This window comes from Eschrichtius robustus, chromosome 3 (assembly GCF_028021215.1).
Source record: "Eschrichtius robustus isolate mEscRob2 chromosome 3, mEscRob2.pri, whole genome shotgun sequence".
In the NCBI taxonomy this organism is placed as follows: Eukaryota; Metazoa; Chordata; class Mammalia; order Artiodactyla; family Eschrichtiidae; genus Eschrichtius; species Eschrichtius robustus.
This window is the reverse complement of record NC_090826.1, coordinates 54,631,157-54,652,126: the sequence shown is the minus strand read 5'-3', so window position 1 is coordinate 54,652,126 and position 20,970 is coordinate 54,631,157. Positions and strand designations below refer to the sequence as shown.

The 20,970-nt window shown below is 37.7% G+C and overlaps 1 protein-coding gene and 3 pseudogenes across 4 annotated transcripts in view; 3 read left to right on the top strand and 1 right to left on the bottom strand.

Annotated features, from left to right (window-relative positions):
- Positions 1–20,970, top strand: part of ITGB3BP (integrin subunit beta 3 binding protein) — an 88,658-nt gene that overhangs the window by 35,663 nt on the left and 32,025 nt on the right. For all 4 annotated transcript variants that reach the window (XM_068540029.1, XM_068540027.1, XM_068540028.1 and 1 more), the window contains exon 4: positions 16,302–16,371. In XM_068540029.1, coding sequence (XP_068396130.1) covers positions 16,302–16,371 — 70 coding nt within the window. The remainder of the gene's footprint in view (positions 1–16,301; positions 16,372–20,970) is intronic.
- Positions 489–1,384, top strand: LOC137762313 (peroxiredoxin-1 pseudogene; annotated as a pseudogene).
- Positions 2,917–3,198, top strand: LOC137762314 (heat shock factor-binding protein 1 pseudogene; annotated as a pseudogene).
- LOC137762310 (keratin, type II cytoskeletal 8 pseudogene) lies at positions 13,881–14,912 on the bottom strand (annotated as a pseudogene).

Genomic DNA, 20,970 nt, shown 5'->3' with positions numbered 1-20,970 from the left:
CTTACTATCCCATCCATTAAATAGAAATTATGGCCTGACTGCCTTCAGCCACTATCAGTTATAATGGTATAACCCCTTAACAAGCTATTCATCATGTGCATAAATTAAAGGGCACATAATTCAGGTAATGCTACACTACAATTTAAGAGTGATACTTCTGAATGTTATTTTTATCCATGTTGTCCGTTTAGTTTTTTCCACATTTCCTGTGTCTTTATAGCTTGCTTTTATTTATTATATTTCATCCTCTTCCTTTACTATTTTAAATGCATTTGCAAAAGGTTTTTAGAATTTTCCATTAGAGAGTAACCTAATTTTAATATGAAATTCTTTATTTTAAAATATTGTTAGTTTAATTTTGACCACACATATTTCTTGTTCTCTGGTAGTTTATTGCTAAAATATTCATTTAAAAGATATAGAAATCTAGGCGTGTCTCCTTCCTGACTGTCCTCTGTGGTTTGTCTGTGAGAACGGCTGATAGCAATATGTCTTCAGGAAATGCCAAAATTGGGCACCGTGCCCCACAGTTCAAAGCAACTGCTGTAATGCCAGTGGTCAGTTCAAAGATATCAGCCTATCTGACTACAAAGGAAAATATGTTGTGTTCTTCTTTTACCCTCTTGACTTCACCTTTGTGTGCCCCACGGAGATCACTTTCAATGATAGGGCAGAAGAATTTAAGAAACTCAACTGCCAAGTGATTCGTGCTTCTGTGGATTCGCACTTCTGTCACCTGGCATGGATCAACACACCCAAGAAACAAGGAGGACTAGGACCCATAAACATTCCCTTGATACCAGACCCCAAGTGCACCATTGCTCAGGACTATGGGGTCTTAAAGGCCGATGAAGGCATCTCATTCAGGGGCCTTTTTTTTTTTTTTTTCAGGGGCCTTTTTATTATTGATGATAAAGGTATCCTTTGACAGATCACCATAAATGACCTTCCTGTTGGCTGTTCTGTGGATGAGACACTGAGACTAGTTCAGGCTTTCTAGTTTACTGACAAACATGGGAAAGTGTGCCCAGCTGGCTGGAAGCCTGGCAGTGATACCGTCAAGCCTGATGTCCAGAAAAGCAAAGAATATTTCTCTAAGCAGAGTGAGCACTGGGCCATTTTAGGGCCAGGCTGCAGTAGGTGGCCATGAGAACAAAACCTCTTTTGTACTATTGTCATGCTTAAAACACAAGACCTTACACTCAGCCCAGATGTGGTGTGGGACAGGACAGGCCTTTCCTGCAGGGGTTGGGGAGGCCAGGCTTTCTTCCTCTGGAGGGAATGGCCTGAGCTGTATTATGGGGCAGGCAAACTGATGTGTATAGTAGTAGGGTATCACTTTTGGTCTTCTGTAGTTTTATTAAACTTGAGCTGAGGAAAAAAAAAAAAAGATATAGAAATCTAGATTTCATAGGTTTAATTTTTAACATTGTAAAAGGTCATGAATCAGTGACATGTCAAGTTTTTATAATATATTAAGTAGGTTTAAATTTAATAAAACATATTTTAGATATGCTGTGATTAGCCTGATTCATATTTACTATTTAACATTTGAGTGCTAAGCATGTACTAGAAACTACAGAGAAACAAAGAAGTCTCCTCATTTTACCTAATTTGTTGTAATGAAACCTATAATGAGATCTTAAACTTTTGAATGACTTTTATTTTACTTTAATCAGGTGCTTTTTATCTTAAAGCTATCACTACTAGGTTTGCTTTCACAAAAATATATGAAGATGTATGTGTTTTCTTCAAGCTCTATATAGTTCTGGGGGTTTTTTCATTCACTTGATATATCTTTTGTTTAAAATTAAAAATTAGTGCCTTAGAGATAGAACATCTCTATCCTGAAACGTGAATAGATTTTAAGTGGATACATACTCAATTTCCATATTGAAATTAAATATGGACTTAAGGGAACATTTCTTTTGCCCATAAAAAGATTGGTCACATGATCTCGGTTGACATTTAAGTGGATAATTATCACAGATTATAGTACTAGGTAAGCTCTTTTTTAAAAAGTCATATAGCAAGGGTTCCTGCGGTGCTGGTAGTATTCTATTTCTATGTGATGGTTATGCGAGTTCACGCTATAATTATTCATTAAACCACACATACGTGTTTTATGTACTCTTTGATATACAGAGCACACATACGGAAGTCTCAAAATAGGAGAACTCTGTCTAGAATCTTATATCGGATTATGTCATTTGTAATCATTACATTGCTTTTCCTAATATGTCATCTTATATGTGTTTTAGAAATAGGAAGGCCTGGGTCTTATAAAGTAATTTAAGTTCCGAATGAAGTCATAACTTCTGTTAACAATTCTCACTTTTTGAATATTGTACAAAACATAAGGTACAAATTTAAATAAGCACTTTTACTTAAATAGCATTTTCAAGGACATTTTAGGTGCTACTCACTTCCCATCACACTTAGGGTATATAAGTCAAAACTTTATCATGACTTTCAGGGCTATATGTCATCTAATACCTGACTACCTCACCTGCCTCATTTTCTGCTGCCCTTCTGATGTTTACAATGCTTTAGCCACTCTTACTTTCTGGCTATTCGTCAATCGTGCTGAGCCTGTTGCCTCCACAAGAACTGCACTTGCACTTTTCTCAATCTCGAATATTCTTCCTCCAGGTATTTATATGTACTTTCTATATTCATTTGAATCACATACTATGTGAACAGGTGACATTATTAACTTTAAATCTATTTATAGTTACAAAAGGAAGAAAAATGTGGTTCTAAGTCTTCCCTCTACTTAGACTCTGCATGGCCCACAAATGGGGTGAATGCTTCCAGTTTATACATTTAAGATACACACATACGGGGCATCTGCGCGGACAAATGGAAGTGTAGGTGACGGTCTGAGACAGCACCGCCAAGCTGGGAACCGGGGAAATGGCAGAGGCTGAACCCAGGACCGTGCAGGATCTCACCTCGGGGGTGCAGACACTCCTGCAACAGATGCAAGATAAATTTCAGACCATGTTTGACCAGATCATTGGAAGAATTGATGACATGAGCAGTCGCATTGATGGCCTGGAGAAAAACATCGCAGACCTCATGACACAGGCCGGGGTGGAAGAGCTGGATGGGGAAAGCAAGATCCCTGCCACACAGAAGAGTTGAAGGTTGCTCATCTGCACTGGAATCTGGAACACCCTTTTTACAAGCCAAGAGAAGCCAGATAGATGGCTTTTTGCAACTAACTACTCTGTGTAGACAGGTTTTATATTATAAAGTGTGCATTCTTCTTACCACATACTATAGAGTTAGTTTATAGAGTGATTTCCCTCCCCTGCCCCCCATGTTTCCTGAACATGGTAACTTCACGTCTTGGACCTTGGTCAGTTGTGCTATTAAACACTAAAACTTTGGCGGTTCCTGCATACAATAGTCAAATTTTTTAGTGTATTTTTGTGAAGTCATTTTTTTTTCTATCATTCCCTTTGTAGTAGTTGCTGTTTGATAAAAGTTGCTGTGTAATTTTTTTATTAGACATAGGGTAGATCCTTGGTTATAATAAGATTTTGTGAAGTAAGGCATTGATAGTTAAGGTTCTTTGATCCTCAGAGTGACTGTTGAGTGAACACCAAATAGTGTGTTGGCGATACTTTCCAAGTGGTTAAAAACATTTAAAATTGTGTATTCAGAAATATCTGGCACTACTCTGTCGCCAGAACTCGGAATGGAACCACGATTTTATGTCTGAGTCCCTGAGGTCATATGCTACAGTAACAAAGAGTGACCACAAGCCACTTTACTGTTAGCATTTTTAAATACAGACAATGACAGAGTTGCCTGATGTGATGAGGCTTTCAGAAGTTAGAGTTTTGCCTGAGGTTTGAACCTTCAGTAGGACCCTACCTTGTCCATCTACAGCAGTTACCATAGGAAATCTGGCAGGACTTTACAACTAAGCTACTCCATCTTTTGAGCTACTGGCTGGGAAAAGAAACAGAAAAGGAAAACAGACCATGTTAAGTCCATGCCTACTAAATAACTAGCAGTAGGCTTGAGTTTTTAAGAAATACTGTTTCTTTAAACTGTTTCTTACCTAAATTCGAGGAGAGTATTGGCTTTATTATTGATGATGGAAGACAGGGAAAATAACTCCTGCGGCTCAGCCGTGCAGTGTCAGGAGTGCTGAGCCCAGAGGCAGTGTTGATGGGAAAGAGACCCATGCAACTGTCACAGCAGGATGATTTTGTATAGAGAATATGGAAGAAGTTGAGGAATGGAACAGTGCTTTAGAGAAGGAAACCCGTAGTCAACACAGCGTGATTTTTTTAAAGTTTCCTATGTCACTAGTCTTAATTGTTAGTATTGCAAATATATAATAATATTAAGGAATAACTTGTCCTATTTATAAATTATATGGGGAACACAGAGGAGTCGATTTCTTCTGGGATAAAATGAATTTCCCACTGTTCTCACCGAGCTGTAGAAACTCCCTCACTGGGCCGGTAGGTTGTGCTGCGAGGTGTGGCCCTGAAAGCCCAGAGCCAGCTGGACTCAGGGACTGGATGGAACCGCATGCAAGATGCTTCCAAGCCTGGGAAATGGCAAGTGGACCGTCAGGATGTAAGCAGTTGGCTTCCTTAAGTAACAGGAAGGTTTCAGAGGAAGCTCCCCTGACCAAAAATACCTGCCGTGAATAAAGGTGCCTGAAATCCTGCTTAAAAAAAAAAAAAAAAAGATACACACACACACACACTCTTATTTATTTATTTATCACCATATATATTGATTACATTTATGTATGTTTGTGTGTGTATATCATTATATTGCTATCCCCTCCCCTACCCCTTAGCAAATTTTTTCCAAACTAGTATCCTTTTCAGAGGAGAAGAAAGATGGTAAAATTTTCTGTTCCTTTACTCCCAAGATTGCATCAGACTTATTTTTTAATAGTTGGGGTAGAAGGATAAACAACAAATTTGCATAGTCAAAGAGAGTACTTGTAAATTAGACAATAGATCTGTAGAGATCACCCAGACTGTAGCAATGTAACAGCACAGAGAGATAAAGAGATGGAGTATATGATAAAACAGTAAAGAGAAATAATGGATAGAATAAGCTCCAACATATGTCAAATAGGAGTTCTACAAGGAGGAAATAGAATGGAGCAGAGGCAATATCTAAGATATATGGACTATCGGTTTTTCATAATTGAGGAAAGACAGGAATTTCCAGATCAGACTAGCATGCTTCATCTGAGCAGGATGAAATAAAACAAATTAAAACAAATTCACACCTAATCTTATCATGGTAAAAATGCAGAACATCAAAGAAAAAGAGAAAATTTTAATGACAGCTTGACAGTAGACTTCTCATCAGTATCTATAGGCTGCAGCAGGAAATGGAGTAATAATACCAACTGAAAATCACAGCTGAACTTTATTCAGGAAGTAAGAATGAAGTAAAGGTATTTTCAGACAGTCTGAGAGAATTTACCATTCACAGATATTCCCTGAAAGGATTACTAAAGAATGTACTTCTGTAAGTACGTGCTCATAATTGAGCCTCAAATAAAGGAATGAAATGCAAAGAGCAATGGTAAAAAAAATAAATTAGCAAACATGTTGGTAGATCTATAAATCTAGTTATAAAACTGTGATTACAAATCTTGCTGACTATAAAGCAAAAGAAAAACAACTTGATAGGGGGTTGAAAACAAATACTAATAGACCATAATAGCATGGGAGATATATGAGGAAGCAGAAAGGAATTAAAAATGTTAAGGTCCTTGTAATTTTCAGGGAGCAGATGGAATATCTGTCACTTGACTTTTTAATTGTATTTTTGTTTACTTGCCTGTAAAATGGGGAAAATAATAATATCTACCTCAGGATTGTTGTGAGAATTAAAAGAATTAATGTACAAAAAGGACTTAGAACAGTGCCTGGCATATAGTAAGTGTTCAATACATATTTTAGCTATACTTTAAAATATTATTATTATACTTTAAGACGTCAGATGATTTAATGTAAAAGGATAAAAAAACAGTGAATATTAGCTTTTTATAAAAGCTAAGAGTTGGTATAAGAATATTAATATTAACATAGACCAAAATAGACTTTAAGACAAAAAGGCTTTATTGAAGATAATACGAATTTTTACATAATGAGAGAAGGAAAGATTCACTACCAGAAAAAGGATCCTGACCTTTGTGCATCAAAAATAAAAACTCGGGCTTCCCTGGTGGCGCAGTGGTTGAGAATCTGCCTGCCAATGCAGGGGACACGGGTTCGAGCTCTGGTCTGGGAAGATCCCACATGCCACAGAGCAGCTAGGCCCGTGAGCCACAATTACTGAGCCTGCGCGTCTGGAGCCTGTGCTCCGCAACAAGAGAGGCCGCGATAGTGAGAGGCCCGCGCACCACGATGAAGAGTGGCCCCCGCTCGCCACAACTAGAGAAAGCCCTCGCACAGAAACGAAGACCCAACAGAGCCATAAATAAATTTAAAAATTAAAAAAAAAAAAAAAAGCCTCAAAACATGACGAAATAGGACAGGATTACAAGGAGAAACTCACAAATCCCTAATCATGATAGGAGATTTTAAACTACCTCTTTCAGAAACTGATAAAATGGATAAAAATAAATTAGGAAAGATATAGACAGTTTGTTTTTATTGTCATTCAACCAATATTTTTTTCTTCCAGTTTTATTGAGCTATAATTGACATATAGCACTGTTTAAGTTTAAGGTGTGCAGCATAATGATTTGACTTACATACATCATGAAATGATTACCACAATAAGTTTAGTGAACATCCATCATTTCATATGGAAGCAAAATAAAAGAAAAAGGAAAAAAATTTTTTCCCTGTGATGGGAACTCTTAGGATTTCTCTCTTAACAACTTTCATATATAACATATCACAGTATTAACTATATTTATTGTGTTGTACATTACATCCCTAGTACTTATTTATCTTATAACTGAAGTTTGTACCTTTTGACTACCTTCATCTCATTCCTCCTCCCGCCACCCTGTGCCTCTAGTAACCACAAATCTGACCTCTTTTTCTATGTGTTTGTTTGGTTTGGAGGTATAATTGACATACAACACTATGTTAGTAGTGTACAACTGGTGTACAACATAGTGATTCGATATTTCTATACATCACATAATGATCACCACCATGAGTCTAGTTACGATCTATAACCATAAAAAAATACCACATTATTATTGATTATATTCCCCAAATGTACATTTCATGCCTGGGACTTACTTATTTTATAACTGGAAGTTTGTACTCTTAATCTCCCTCACCAGTTTCTCTCATCCCTCCATTTCCCTCCCCTCTGGCAACCACCTGTTTGTTCTCTGTATCTATGACAGTTTCTGTTTTGTTACATTTGTTCATTTATTTGGTTTTTTTAGATCCCACATATAAAAGAAATCATATGATACTTGTCTTTCTTTCTCTGACTTATTTCACTTAGCATAATACCCTCTAGGTCCATTAATGTTGTCACAAATGGCAGTTTCATTCTTTTTTAATGGCTGAGTAATATTCCATTGTGTATATATATATATATATATATATATATATATATATACACCACATTTTCTTTATCTGTTGATGAGCACTTACATTGCTTTTAATATCTTGGCTATTGTAAATAATGCTGCAGTGAACATAAGGATGCATATATCCTTTCTAATTAGTGTTTTCATTTTCTTTGGATAAATACCCAGGAGTGGAATTGCTGGGTCATATGGTAGTTCTATTTTTACATTTTGGATGAACCTTCACACTGTATTCCATAGTGGCTGCACCAATTTACATTCCCACTAAACAGTGCACAAGGATTCTCTTTTCTCTACATCCTTGCCAACACTTGTTATTTCTTGTCTTTTTGATAATAGCCATTCTGACATGTATGAGGTGGTTTTGATTTGCATTTCCCTGATGATTAGTCATGTTGAGCATCTTTTCATGTGCCTGCTGGCCATCTGTATGTCTTCTTTGGAAAAATGTCTGTTGAGATACTCTGCCCATTTTTTAATCAGGTTGTTTGGTTTTTTGATGTTGAGTTGTATAAGTTCTTTGTATATTTTGGATATTAACTCCTTACCAGACATATCATTTGTAAATATCTTCTCCCATTCAGTAGGTGGCCTTTTTGTTTTGTTGATAGTTCGCTTCGCTATGCAAAACTTTTTTGGTTTGATATAGTCCCGTTTATTTATTTTTGCTTTTGTTTCCCTTGCCTGAGGAGATAATATCAAAAAAAATATTACTGAGACCGATGTCAAAGAGCTTACTGCCTATGATTTCTTCTAGAAGTTTTATGGTTTCAGGTCTTACATTTAAGTCTTTAATCCATTTTGAGTTTATTTTTGTGCATGGTGTGAGACTGTAGTCCAGTCTGATTTTGCATGTAGCTGTCCAGTTTTCCCAGCATCATTTATTGAAGAGACTGTCTTTTCCCCATTGTATATTCTTTGTTGTAGATTAATTTCCCATATAAGTGTGGGTTGGGTTCACTTCTGGCCTCTCTCTTCTGTTCCTTTGATCTATGTGTCTGTTTTGGTGCCAGTACCATACTGTTTTGATTACTGTAGCTTTGTACAATAGTATAGTTTGAAATCAGAGAACACAAAACTCTACCTTTGTTCTTTCTCAAGATCGTTTTGGCCAGTTGGGTTTCTTTTTTGTTGGGAAGTATAAAATATTTAGAATTGAGTGATAATGAAAACATGTCGGCACTTAGAGGAAAGAATTTATACCTAAACGCTGCATGATACTAGAAGAGTTCTTGGGGACTTCTCTGGCAGTCCAGTGGTTAGGGCTCTGTGTTTCCATTGCAGGGGGTGCAGGTTCAATGCCTGGTTGGGCAACTAGGATCCCACATGCCACGTGGCACAGACAATAAATAAATAAGTAAATGAGTTCTTAGTGGAAAACTTATATTTATAAATGCATATATTGTAAAAGAAAGAATGACTGAAAACTAATGAGCTGAGCATTCAACTAAGAAAGATAGAAAAAGAACAGTAGGACAAACCCTAAAAAGTAGAAGGAAATAGTAAAAGATATAAACAGAAATTATTACATAGAAATGGTTAATTAAAAGAATAACAGCATCTCATTCACCTCTTAGCCTACAGGCTCCAACTTGATCTGGCAATAACTCTTTTAGAAAAAAATTAACTAGTATGTGACAACTTAGATAAGTAATTTGAACCTCTGGGTCAAGGTTTTCCTCAACTCTTTTTTGGTTTGGGACCAAATGATGCCTCAGATGTGTGCCAACTGTAAAGTATATGTATCTAGAAGCAGCATGATACTGGTCTCAATCTGTTTGAACTTTAGATTAATTTATTAATAAGCAATCATAGCATCAAGGTTAATAGCACAGTTTTTGCAGCCAAATGGCTGGATTTAGATCCTGACTCTGCCACTTACTAGCATTGGGGCTTTAGATAAATTTTATGACTATTCTGTGCCTTTGTTTCCTCATCTGTAAGATGGGAATAAGAGTGACTATCTCAGAGCTGTGCAGATTAACTAGTTAATATATATAACATTTAAAACAGTGCCTGGCCCTAAAGGCACTTTACAAGTGTTAGCCGTTATCGTCATCATCACTGATTATACTTCTAAATGTTATAGTCTATTGAAAGCTATCTTCATTAGTTAGAGAAAGGGCTTCTGGGAGCCTTACCAGAAAGTCCAAATACAATTTTGAAATTAGTCCAGATTCAGTGATGGTACATTTATCACCAGTGTTTTGTGAAACTGCATTTAAAGGGAGTCAAGTACACAATTATTAATCATACATAACCTAGCAAGAAAAAGACTATGTAGAATCCATAGTCCTTTAGCTATGTTAATTGCTAATAAAATGGAATGAAATAAGGAAAGTGATTATTAAGTAACTGGAAAACTCTTGGTGATATATTAGAGTCTACTCAACAAGTCTTTGATAACTGATCCAAATGTTATTCTTTGAGACATTAAAACTCCTCCTCTTTAACAAATGGAAGGAATATTAAAAACATAAGTCCTTCCATGAGAAGATTGAGATTAATGCTATTGATTATGTTTTATAGGATGTGATATCTGACTAATCCTCTTACTATAATCAAAATGTTTAGAAAGGCCTTAAACACCTGGTGAAAATTCAAATAAAGCATTCTTTTGCTATTTCTCACCTAGCGTTACTGACTGCTCGTGCTAAAATGTGAAAAATAATTACAAGCTAAAGGAACAAAGTAATTTTAATATTGTGGAGCTTTATTGAATGCAGATAGCATAATACAAAATTCAGGAAATTAGTATTAACCTTTAGGCAAAGATTTTATGAAATAAAGTTTTAATGTGCACTGTGGCTTTCATTAGTGTTTTTTTCTAAGAAATATATTTTTTAAGAGAGACAGATTTTTTTTTTTTTTTTTTGGCTGTGTTGGGTCTTCATTGCTGCATGCAGGCTTTCTCTAGTAGCAGCGAGCGGGGGCTACTCTTCGTTGTGGTGCACGGGCTTCTCATTGCAGTGGCTTCTCCTGTTGCAGAGCACAGGCTCTAGGCGCATGGGCTTCAGCAGTTTCAGTGTGCAGGCTTCAGTAGTTGTGGCATGAGGGCTCAGTAGTTGTGGCTCCCAGGCTCTAGAGCACAGGCTCAGTAGTTGTGGCACACGGGCTTAGTTGCTCCACAGCATGTGGGATCTTCCTGGACCAGGGCTCAAACCCATGTCCCTTGCATTGGCAGGTGGATTCTTAACCACTGCACCACCAGAGAAGCCCAGAGAGACAGATTTTAATAGACTTATTTCCTGAAAGTTTTCTAAAATCATAAATAAAATATTATTACTCTTTTTCCCTTTCATCTTTTATTAAATAAACTCCTAACCATATTTATTTATTCTGTTTGGAATTTAAGGATACCAACAAATCAAATAATGAAAAGTTAATAAACAAGAGAGGTGACTAGTACTTTAGCAAAATTTCTAAACCACAAGTTTTTCTCTTTTTGGTATTAAAGACTATTTTGAGATAACAATTTAGTTATGACATAATTTTTTTGAGAGAAAGCATAATGTCCAAAGTAACAATGAGGGAAATTATCGTTAATCAGTTTCTGAACCAACTCCCTCAATGAAATTGTAAATGCCAGAGAATAGAAAATAATACTATAAATAATCTTTTCCTCTAGTAATAGGCGCAAATAAGAGTAATGGAATAAAAATTAAATGAAGGAAGAAATGTAAACCAGCATTGGATAGTCTGCTCCAGACAATATACCAATGTTTCTTAATGTGTTAATAAATTACATTTAAATTTTAAAGAAATTGCCTTCATGTTATCTGTGTATTTGGTTTCATCTGGAAGTATTGGATCCTCCTGCAGTATTATCTAGAACTATACTGTCCAATACATGTACATGTTGAGCATTTGGAATGTGACTCAGATGAATTGAAATGTGCTATAAGTGTAAAATACACACCAGATATTAAAAACTTAATGTGAAAAAAAGAATATGAATTACCTCATTAATAATTTATATTGATTATGTGTTAAAGTTAGAATATTTTGGGTATATTGGGTTAAATCAAATATTCAAATTTATTTCACTGTTTTTCCTTTTTTTAAAAATTTTGCTAGTAGAAGATTTTAAATTACATAAGTGGCTCACATTACATTTCTTTTGGAGAGTATGAGCTAGTTTTTCATGGTACATTGTATCAAACAATTTTTTAGAAAAATAACAAGAATATTGAGTAAATAATAGTTCCTGTGCCAGTTGTTGACCAAATGGAACTACGTTAAAATGTGTAGTGCGAGGAGGGCGTCAATGTTTATACGTTATAAAAAGTGGTTTCTCCTGTTTTTCACTAGTAGTAAAGAGTTTGGATTATTAATTCATTTGCTTGTTTCAATAAACATTTATCAAAGGCCAGTATATGTAAGACACTGATATTCTTTAACTATGCTAATGTGTCCTCAAATACTCATTCATCGAATATGTTTAACATATATTGTGCACATAGCACTATAAAGTACTGTAGAACAAAAAACTATAAATGGTTAGCTCATAAAACAGTTGTCCACTTGACTACTAATAAGTGCAAACATCATGTTCTACTATAAAATCGAATTTACATTTCAACCCAGCATACATTTGAGGGATTATAACTTAATTACATTTGTATTTCCATTTGTGCTTCTGTCAACTTGTTAAAGTTTAGCTAAGCGATGGCATTAGATAGCTACATAGTATTTTAAATGGATAGAATTTGTTTATTTCTTTTATTAATATCTAAAATAAATACCTTAATGAATGAAATATTTTAGTAGGCACCGAAGATCTTAACAAGGATTTACTAAATCAATATGCATTTTTAACCTGAAGTATAGTTGATTTACTATACTGTGTTAGTTTCAAGTGCACAGCATAGTGATTCAGTACTTTTGCAGATTATATTCCATTACAGTTTATTAAAAGATAATGGGTATAATTCCCTGTGCTATATAGTATATCCTCATTGCTTGTCTATCTTATATATAATTGTCTGTATCTGTTAATCCTATACCCTAATTTGTCCCTCCCTTTTTCCCTTTCCCCTTTGGTACCCACAAGTTTGTTTTCTGTATCTGTGCGTCTGTTTCTGTTTTGCATATACATTCATTTGTATTATTTTTTTTAGATTCGACTTATAAGTGATACCATACAGTATTTGAAATATTTTCATAGGCACTAAAGATCTTTCCAAGAATTTACTAAATCAATATGCATTTAAACAGTCAGGTACTTTTACCCCTAAAATCGTATTTATTTTACTGTGATATCCTGAGGAACTCACTATTTTCTAGATATTAGTATCAACAATCCCTTGTTGTTAACTCTGAGACAAAAAAAACAGGGGTTAAATAATGCAAGCTGGAAACTTTAATATATTTTTGATTAAAATATATATATATATATTTTTAAGGAACCAGTTGGTTGCTCTCGTGAAATCCCTTTTTTTTTTTAAACATCTTTATTGGAATATAATTGTTTTACATTGTTGTGTTAGTTTCTGCTGTATAACAAAGTGAATCAGCTATATGTATACATATATCCCTATATCCCCTCCCTCCTGCGTCTCCCTCCCACCCTCCCTATCCCACCCCTCTAGGTGGTCACGAAGCACTGAGCTGATCTCCCTGTGCTCTGCGGCTGCTTCCCACTAGCTGTCCGTTTTACATTTGGTAGTGTATATATGTCCATGCCACTCTCTCACTTCATCCCAGCTTACCCTTCCCCCTCCCCATGTCCTCAAGTCCATTCTCTACAACTGTGTCTTTATTCCTGTCCTGCCCCTAGGTTCGTTAGAACCTTTTTTTTTTTTTTAGATTCCATATATATGTGTTAGCATACGATATTTGTTTTTCTCTTTCTGACTTACTTCACTGTATGACAGACTCTAGGTCCATCCACCTCACTACAAATAACTCAATTTTGTTTCTTTTTATGGCTGAGTAATATTCCATTGTGTATATGTGCCACATCTTCTTTATCCATTCATCTGTTGATGGACACTTAGCTTGCTTCCATGTCCTGGCTATTGTAAATAGTGCTGCAATATACATTGTGGTACATGACTCTTGTGTGTGTGTGTGTGTGTGTGTGTGTGTGTGTGTGTGTGTGTGTTGGCAGAGCCAGCTGAAGCTTTACTCTGAAAAAGACACTTGGATTGGCTTTTAGTTGGGGGCGTGAGCAAGAGAAGGAGCCCCAGGCAGTTGACTCCCCCCGGGGTGGGATAAGGATGGGGCTGAGCCTCAGGTCTCTGGTTCCAACACTCCCCCGCACAACTCCTTCTTGCAGGAGCAAGTGAGTGGGGAGGCTGGGAGGGATCGCAGGAGTCTTTCACTTGGTCAGGACGTCAGAGGACTCAGACACCAGCTTCCCATCATGGGTCTCAATCTTCTTCACAACCACAGCCTTGGAACTGGTATGGCTGAAGGAGCTAGAGCCCCCTCCAGCACCCAAGCTGGACTGGTAGGAGCTCAGGCCGTAGTTGAGGCCAGGGGTCCCGTAGGCTGAGGTCAGCCCACCTGAATACCCGCTGGTGGTCTTGGTGTGGATACGCACGTTCTGCATCCCAGACTCCAGCCGGCTCTCCTTGCCCTCCAGCAGCTTGCGGTAGGTGGCAATCTTCACGTCCAGGACCAGCTTGACGTTCATCAGCTCCTGGTACTCACGCAGCTGCTGTGCCATGTCCTGTGTGGCGGTTCTCAGAGCAGCCTCCAGCTCAGCCAGCTTGGCCTGAGCATCCTTGATGGCTGGCTCACCACGCTGCTCAGCATCAGCAATGGGGGCCTCCAGGGAAGCCCTCTGGCCTTTGAGGCCCTCAGTCTCAGCCTGAGTCAGTTGATGTTCCAGTTCATCTCAGAAATCTCTGTCTTCGTGTGACGGAGGTCATCCCCATGCTTCCCAGCCAATGTCTGCAGCTCCTTGTACTTGATCTGGTGCATGGTCTCAGCCTCGGCCCGGCTGTGGTTGGTGATCTCCTCATACTGGGTCTTGACCTCGGCGATGATGCCGTCCAGGTCCAGAGAGCGGCTGTTGTCCATGGACAGGACCACGGAGGTGTCAGAAATCGGCGACTGCATCTCACAGATCTCTTCTTCATACAGTTGCCTGTAGAAGTTGATCTATTCAATCAGCCCTTCCAGGTGGGACTCCAGCTCTACCTTGTTCATGTAAGCTTCATCCACATCCTTCTTGATGATGACAAATTCATTCTCCATGTCTGCACTTCTGGATCTTTTCCTCATACTTGGTCTTGAAGTCCTCCACCAGCCCCTGCATGTTGCCAAGCTCCACCTCCAGCTTCAGCTTCTCCTGGACCACGGTTTCCAACTGATGCCAGAGGTTGTTGATGTAGCTTTCAAACATGTTGTCTGTGTTGCTCCAGGCTGTCTTCTGCTGCTGCAGGAGGTTCCATTTGGTCTCCAAAATCTTATTCTGCTGCTCCAGGTGTCGCACCTTGTCGACGAAGGAGGCAGATTTGTTGTTGAGGGTCTTGATCTGCTCCTTCTCCTGGGTGCGCACGGCCTAGATGTTGGGGTCCACCTCCAGCTTGAGGGGGCTCAGCAGGCTGTGGTTCACTGTGACAGCTGTGATGCCTCCCAAACCCAGGGCCCCACCATAACCTCGAGCCAGACTCATGCTGGTGCCCAGGCCACCCCGGAAGTTGCTGCTGCTGCCCACCCAGGAGAAGGCCGAGGAGCTGGTAGCTGAGGCTCGCGCCCATCTCTGGAGCTCGTTTAGGCTGTGCTCTGAATCCCCTCTCCTCGCGCACCCCAAAACAATGGTCTCTTGCCTCAGGCAGGTCCAGACTTTTTCCCGGACTCCCTCCCGGCTAGCCGTCGCGCACTAGCCCCCTTCAGGCTGTGTTCACATAGCCAACCCCAGTCCTCTCCCTGGGATCTGACCTCCGAAGCCAAAGCCTCAGCTCCCAGCCCCCACCCGCCCTGGCGGGTGAGCAGACAAGCCTCTCGGGCTGGTGAGTGCTGGTCAGCACTGATCCTCTGTGTGGGAATCTCTCTGCTTTGCCCTCTGCACCCCTGTTGCTGTGCTCTCCTCCGTGGCTCCGAAGCTTACCCCCGCTATGCCCCATCTCCGCCAGTGAAGGGGCTTCCTAGTGTGTGGAAACTTTTCCTCCTTCACAGCTCCCTCCCAGAGGTGCAGGTCCCGTCCCTATTGTTTTGTCTCTGTTTTTTCTTTTTTCTTTTGCCCTACCCAGGTACGTGGGGAATTTCTTGCCTTTTGGGAAGCTTGAGGTCTTCTGCCAGCATTCAGTAGGTGTTCTGTAGGAGTTGTTCCACATGTAGATGTATTTCTGATATATTTGTGGATAGGAAGATGATCTCCATGTCTTACTCCTCCACCATCTTGAAGGTCCCTCCTCATTAAAATATTTGATAAAAAACTAATGTATTTTAAACTAATTATATTATCAAAGTGGATTTATCTAGTTTTTCTTTTTAATATACCAAGCCCCAATGGAAATTTTATTCAAAAGATTATTTCTTCTATGTAATGTAATCATGAATAAAAAATTAGGTGACTGGTAAATTTAAAAAAAAACACTACCTATTGAAAGGTTATCCACAATAGTGAAAAAATTTTCCTGTAGCAAATTTCAGGATACTTTTTCTTTACCTACTCTTCTTTCATTTGTCTACCCTTTTATTTTCTATTGGAAAGTTGGTGATTTAAATTCTATTTAAAATTTGACAGTTTTTGCCTTAACTTTATGTTCTTTTTATTGCACACACATAGGAAAGAGGAAAAACTGGAATCACCTCAGTATAACCGAAAGAAAGGAATCTACTACACAAGACAATGATGAGTAAGTTTGTTGTTGCTGAAATAATATACTCGTGTGTCTTAAAAGAAAAAGGTCATATTTGTTAAAGTGATGATTTAAGATAAATCATTTCTTTGCAGAAATGAATAATTTATACCTGAGTAGAAGTATTTTTTCTTAAAGAAGTAAAATACTTTATTTATGATGTGTTTTGCCATGTTCATATGATGGTGATATATGATACCTTTATTTTAATACCCATTTAGCCCAGTTTCCCCAGCCTATGCATAAGAGACTAGCTTAGGGTAAAACTGAGGGAAACACCCTCTTTGGATTTACATGGATGGACAAGTAATACACTGTCTTGGAACATAATTGCTGGTTCAAGAGCTAGGAACACAGTGAAGCCAGCAGAGTAAGGAATCTAGAGGAACCTAAAAGGCTTATCGGCCATCAATCATTTTCATATTGGCCTGTCAAGGGTGCCTTGAATGAAGTCATTATGTGTAGGAAGCTACTGCCTATGTATTCTGGGAAGAATATTTATATCTATCCACTGAGGCTGGAAAAATTGAAATAAGCAGAACAGGGGGTTAAAGTTTTAAAGTACTTCATATGTTCAGCTCATTTACCTTTCCAGCTGTATCTTCTGTGTGCCATACAATATGATGGATGGGTAAAGATGAGGAAAATGAAACATCTACCCATTGGGAGCTTATGGTCTCATGTTGTAAGTTAATGTATCTACTCTAACTTAGAAATGGGTTATGGGTTATGTTTCAAAATGTTATTTATTTAAATTGAAGTATAGTTGATTTACAACGTTGTGTTAGTTTCAGGTGTACAGCAAAGCAATTTAGTTTTATATACATATATATATGTGTGTGTATATATATATATATGTTATTACAACCTATAGATTATTACAAGATATTGAATATAGTTCCCTGTGCTATACAGTAGGTCCTTGTTGTTTATCTATTTTATATTGAGTAATGTGAATCTGTTAATCCCAAACTGCTAATTTATCCCTCCCTTCCCCCCACTTTTCCCTTGGTAACCATAAGTTTGTTTTCTATGTCTGTGAGTCTGTTTCTGTTTTGTAAGCAAGTTCATTTGTATCATGTTTTTTTAGATTCCACGTATAAGTGATATCATATGATATTTGTATTTCTCTGACTTACTTAGTATCATCTCTAGGTCCTTTCATGTTGCTGCAAATGGCATTATTTCATTCTTTTTAATGGCTGAGTAATATCCCATTGTGTATATACAACACACCTTGTTTATCCATTCATCTGTTGATGGACATTTAGGTTGCTTCGATGTCTTGGCTATTGTAAATAGCACTGCAATGAACATTGGGGTGCATGTATCCTTTCAAACCATGTTTTTATCTGTATATATGCCCAGGAGTGGGATTGCTAGATCATATGGTAGCTCTATTTTTAGTTTTTTAAGGAACCTCCATACTGTTCTCCATAGCAGCTGTACGACTTTACATTCCCACCAACAGTGTAGGAGGGTTCCCTTTTCTCCACACCCTCTCCAGCATTTATTATTTGTAGACTTTCTGATGATGGCCATTCTGACTGGTGTGAGGTGATTTCTCATTGTAGTTTTGATGTGCATTTCTCTAGTAATTAGCGATGTTGAGCATCTTTTCATGTGCCTCTTCGTCATCTGTATGTCTTCTTTGGAGAAATGTCTATTTAGGTCTTCTGTCCATTTTTTGATTGGGTTGTTTGTTTTTTGGTTATTTAGCCACATGAGCTCTTTGCAAATTTTGGAGACTAATCCCTTGTTGGTCACATTGTTTGCAAATATTTTTTCCCATTCTGTGGGTTGTCTTTTCGTATTGTTTATGGTTTCCTTTGCTGTGCAAAAGCTTTTAGGTTTAATTAGGTCCGATTTGTTTATTTTAGTTTTTATTTCCATTACGCTATGAGTCAGCTCGAAAAAGATATTGCTGCCATTTATGTCAAAGAGTGTTCTGCCTGTGTTTTCTCTGTGAGTTTTTTTTTCTTTTTTTTTAATTTATTTTTTATTTATGGCTGTGTTGGGTCTTCGTTTCTGTGCGAGGGCTTTTCTCTAGTTGCGGCAAGCGGGGGCCACTCTTCATCGCGGTGCGCGGGCCTCTCACTGTCGTGGCCTGTCTTGTTGCGGAGCACAGGCTCCAGATGCGCAGGCTCAGCAGTTGTGGCTCACGGGCCTAGTTGTCCGCGGCATGTGGGATCTTCCCAGACCAGGGCTCGAACCCGTGTGCCCTGCATTGGCAGGCAGATTCTCAACCACTGCGCCACCAGGGAAGCCCTCTCTGTGAGTTTTATAGTGTCCAGTCTTACATTTAGATCTTTAATACATTTTATTTTTGTATATGGTGTTAGAGAATGTCCTAGTTTCATCTTTTTACATGTAGTTGTTCGGTTTTCTCATCACCACCCATTGAAGTGACTGTCTTTTCTCCATTGTATATTCTTGCCTCCTTTGTTGTAGATTAATTGATCATAAGTGCGTGGGTTTATTTCTGGTCTCTCCTGTTCCATTGATCTGTGTCTGTTTTTGTGCCAGTACTGTACTGTTTTGATGACCGTAGCTTTGCAATATAGCCTGAAGTCAGGGAGCCTGATTCCTCCAGCTCCATTCTTTCTCAGGATTGTTTTGGCTCTTCAGGGTCTTTTGTGTTTCCATACAAATTTTTAAATTACTTGTTCTAGTTCTGTGAAAAATGCTATTGGTAATTTGATAGGGATTGCACTGAATCTGTAGATTTCCTTGGGTAGTATGGTCATTTTAGCAATATTGAGTCTTCCATTCCAGGTGTATGGTATGTGTTTCTGTTTGTGTCGTCTTCAGTTTCTTTCATCAGGGTCTTATTGTTTTTGGAGTACAGGTCTTTTTCCTCCTTTTGTAGGTTTATTCCTAGGTATTTTATTCTGTTGGATATGCTGGTAAATGGGATTGTTTAATTTCTCTTTCATTGTTAGTGTATAGAAATGCAACAGATTTCTGTATATTAATTTTGTATCCTGCAACTTTACCAATTTATTGATGAGCTCTAGTAGTTTTATGGTGGCATCTTTAGGATTCTCTATGTCTAGTATCATGTCATCTGCAAACAGTGACAGTTTTACTTCTTTTACTTCATTTCCAATTTGGATTACTTTTATTTGTTTTTCTTCTTGATTGCTGTGGCTAGGACTTCCAAAACTATGTTGAATAAAAGTGGCAAGCGAGGGCATCCTTGTCTTGTTCCTGATCTTAGAGGAAATGCTTCCAGCTTTTCACTGTTGAGTATGATATTAGCTGTGGGTTTGTCATATATGGCCTGTATTATGTTGAGGTATATTCCCTCTACACCCACTTTCTGGAGAGTTTTTATCATAAATGGATGTTGAATTTTATCAGAAGCTTTTTCTGCATCTATTGAGATGATCACATGCTTTTTATTATTCATTTGTTAATGTGGTGTTTCATGTTGATTGATTTGCTGATATTGAAAAATCCTTGCATCCCTGGGATAAATTCCACTTGATCATGATGTATGATCCTTTTAATGTATCGTTGGATTTGGTTTGCTCATATTTTGTTGAAGATTTTTATATGTGTGTATTGGCATGTAATATTCTTTTTTTGCGATATGTTTGTCTGGTTTTGGTATCAGAGTTACGTTGACTTCATAGAATGAGTTCAGAAGTGTTCCTTCTTCTACAATTTTTTGAATGGTTTCAAAAGGGTCAGTTTTAACTGTTGTCCAGATGTTTGGTAGAATTTGCCTGTGAAGCCATCTGATCCTGGACTTCTGTTTTTTGGTAGTTTTTAAATTACTGTTTCAATTTCAGTAGTTGTGATTGGTCTGTTCATATTTTCTCTTTCTTTCTGGTTCAATCTTGGGTCTGAGTGTTTTTTAAATCATTTGAGTGAACCCTAGAATGCATTTTCCATACAAATTGTGTTATTATTTGTGGTTATAACCTCAAGTCAGGGCTACCAGTCTATTTTTTTCATGATGTAGGTGAAGTATAGTATTAACCAGTAGTAGTCTAGATAAAAAGATATGGAGAGTGCCACTTAGAGTACAATAGGGACAAAGGGAAGAGTTTTCTCAAAGAGGTCTCCTTCTTTGACAGCTTCATCTATCACCTGTACCCCTTTATCTGTTTTTATAGCTGCTTTCCCTAGCCATACTCCCCCCAGTTCCAAATATTTTCATGTGCCCTATCCCACAGATATTTTTGTTGTTAATTAGCGTTCCTCCTTCCTCTAAGCAAAGTTCCAATTTCCTTGGTGAAACCAATCTCAACTAGATATTAAATGAGAAGCATTATTTTTTTGTTTAACTCATTTAATATATTTTAAAAGATACAATAGATGTACATAATAAAAACTCAAACTGTACAAAGGGATATATAGAAAGCAAGTGGCAAGTAACAATTTTTGAGTCACATATAATCTTGTATTTGAAAGCAATTACCTGTTAAACCAAATTAATCTCTGATACAGTTGTATGAAATATAACAAACTTAGAAGTAAAAGTAGACAGGCAATGAGAAAATATTTTTGGACAGTAGTGATACCATGTAAGCAAACCAGACTTACCTGTTGCTTTCCCCTGAATCAGCTCCACTTAAGCTATCCTAA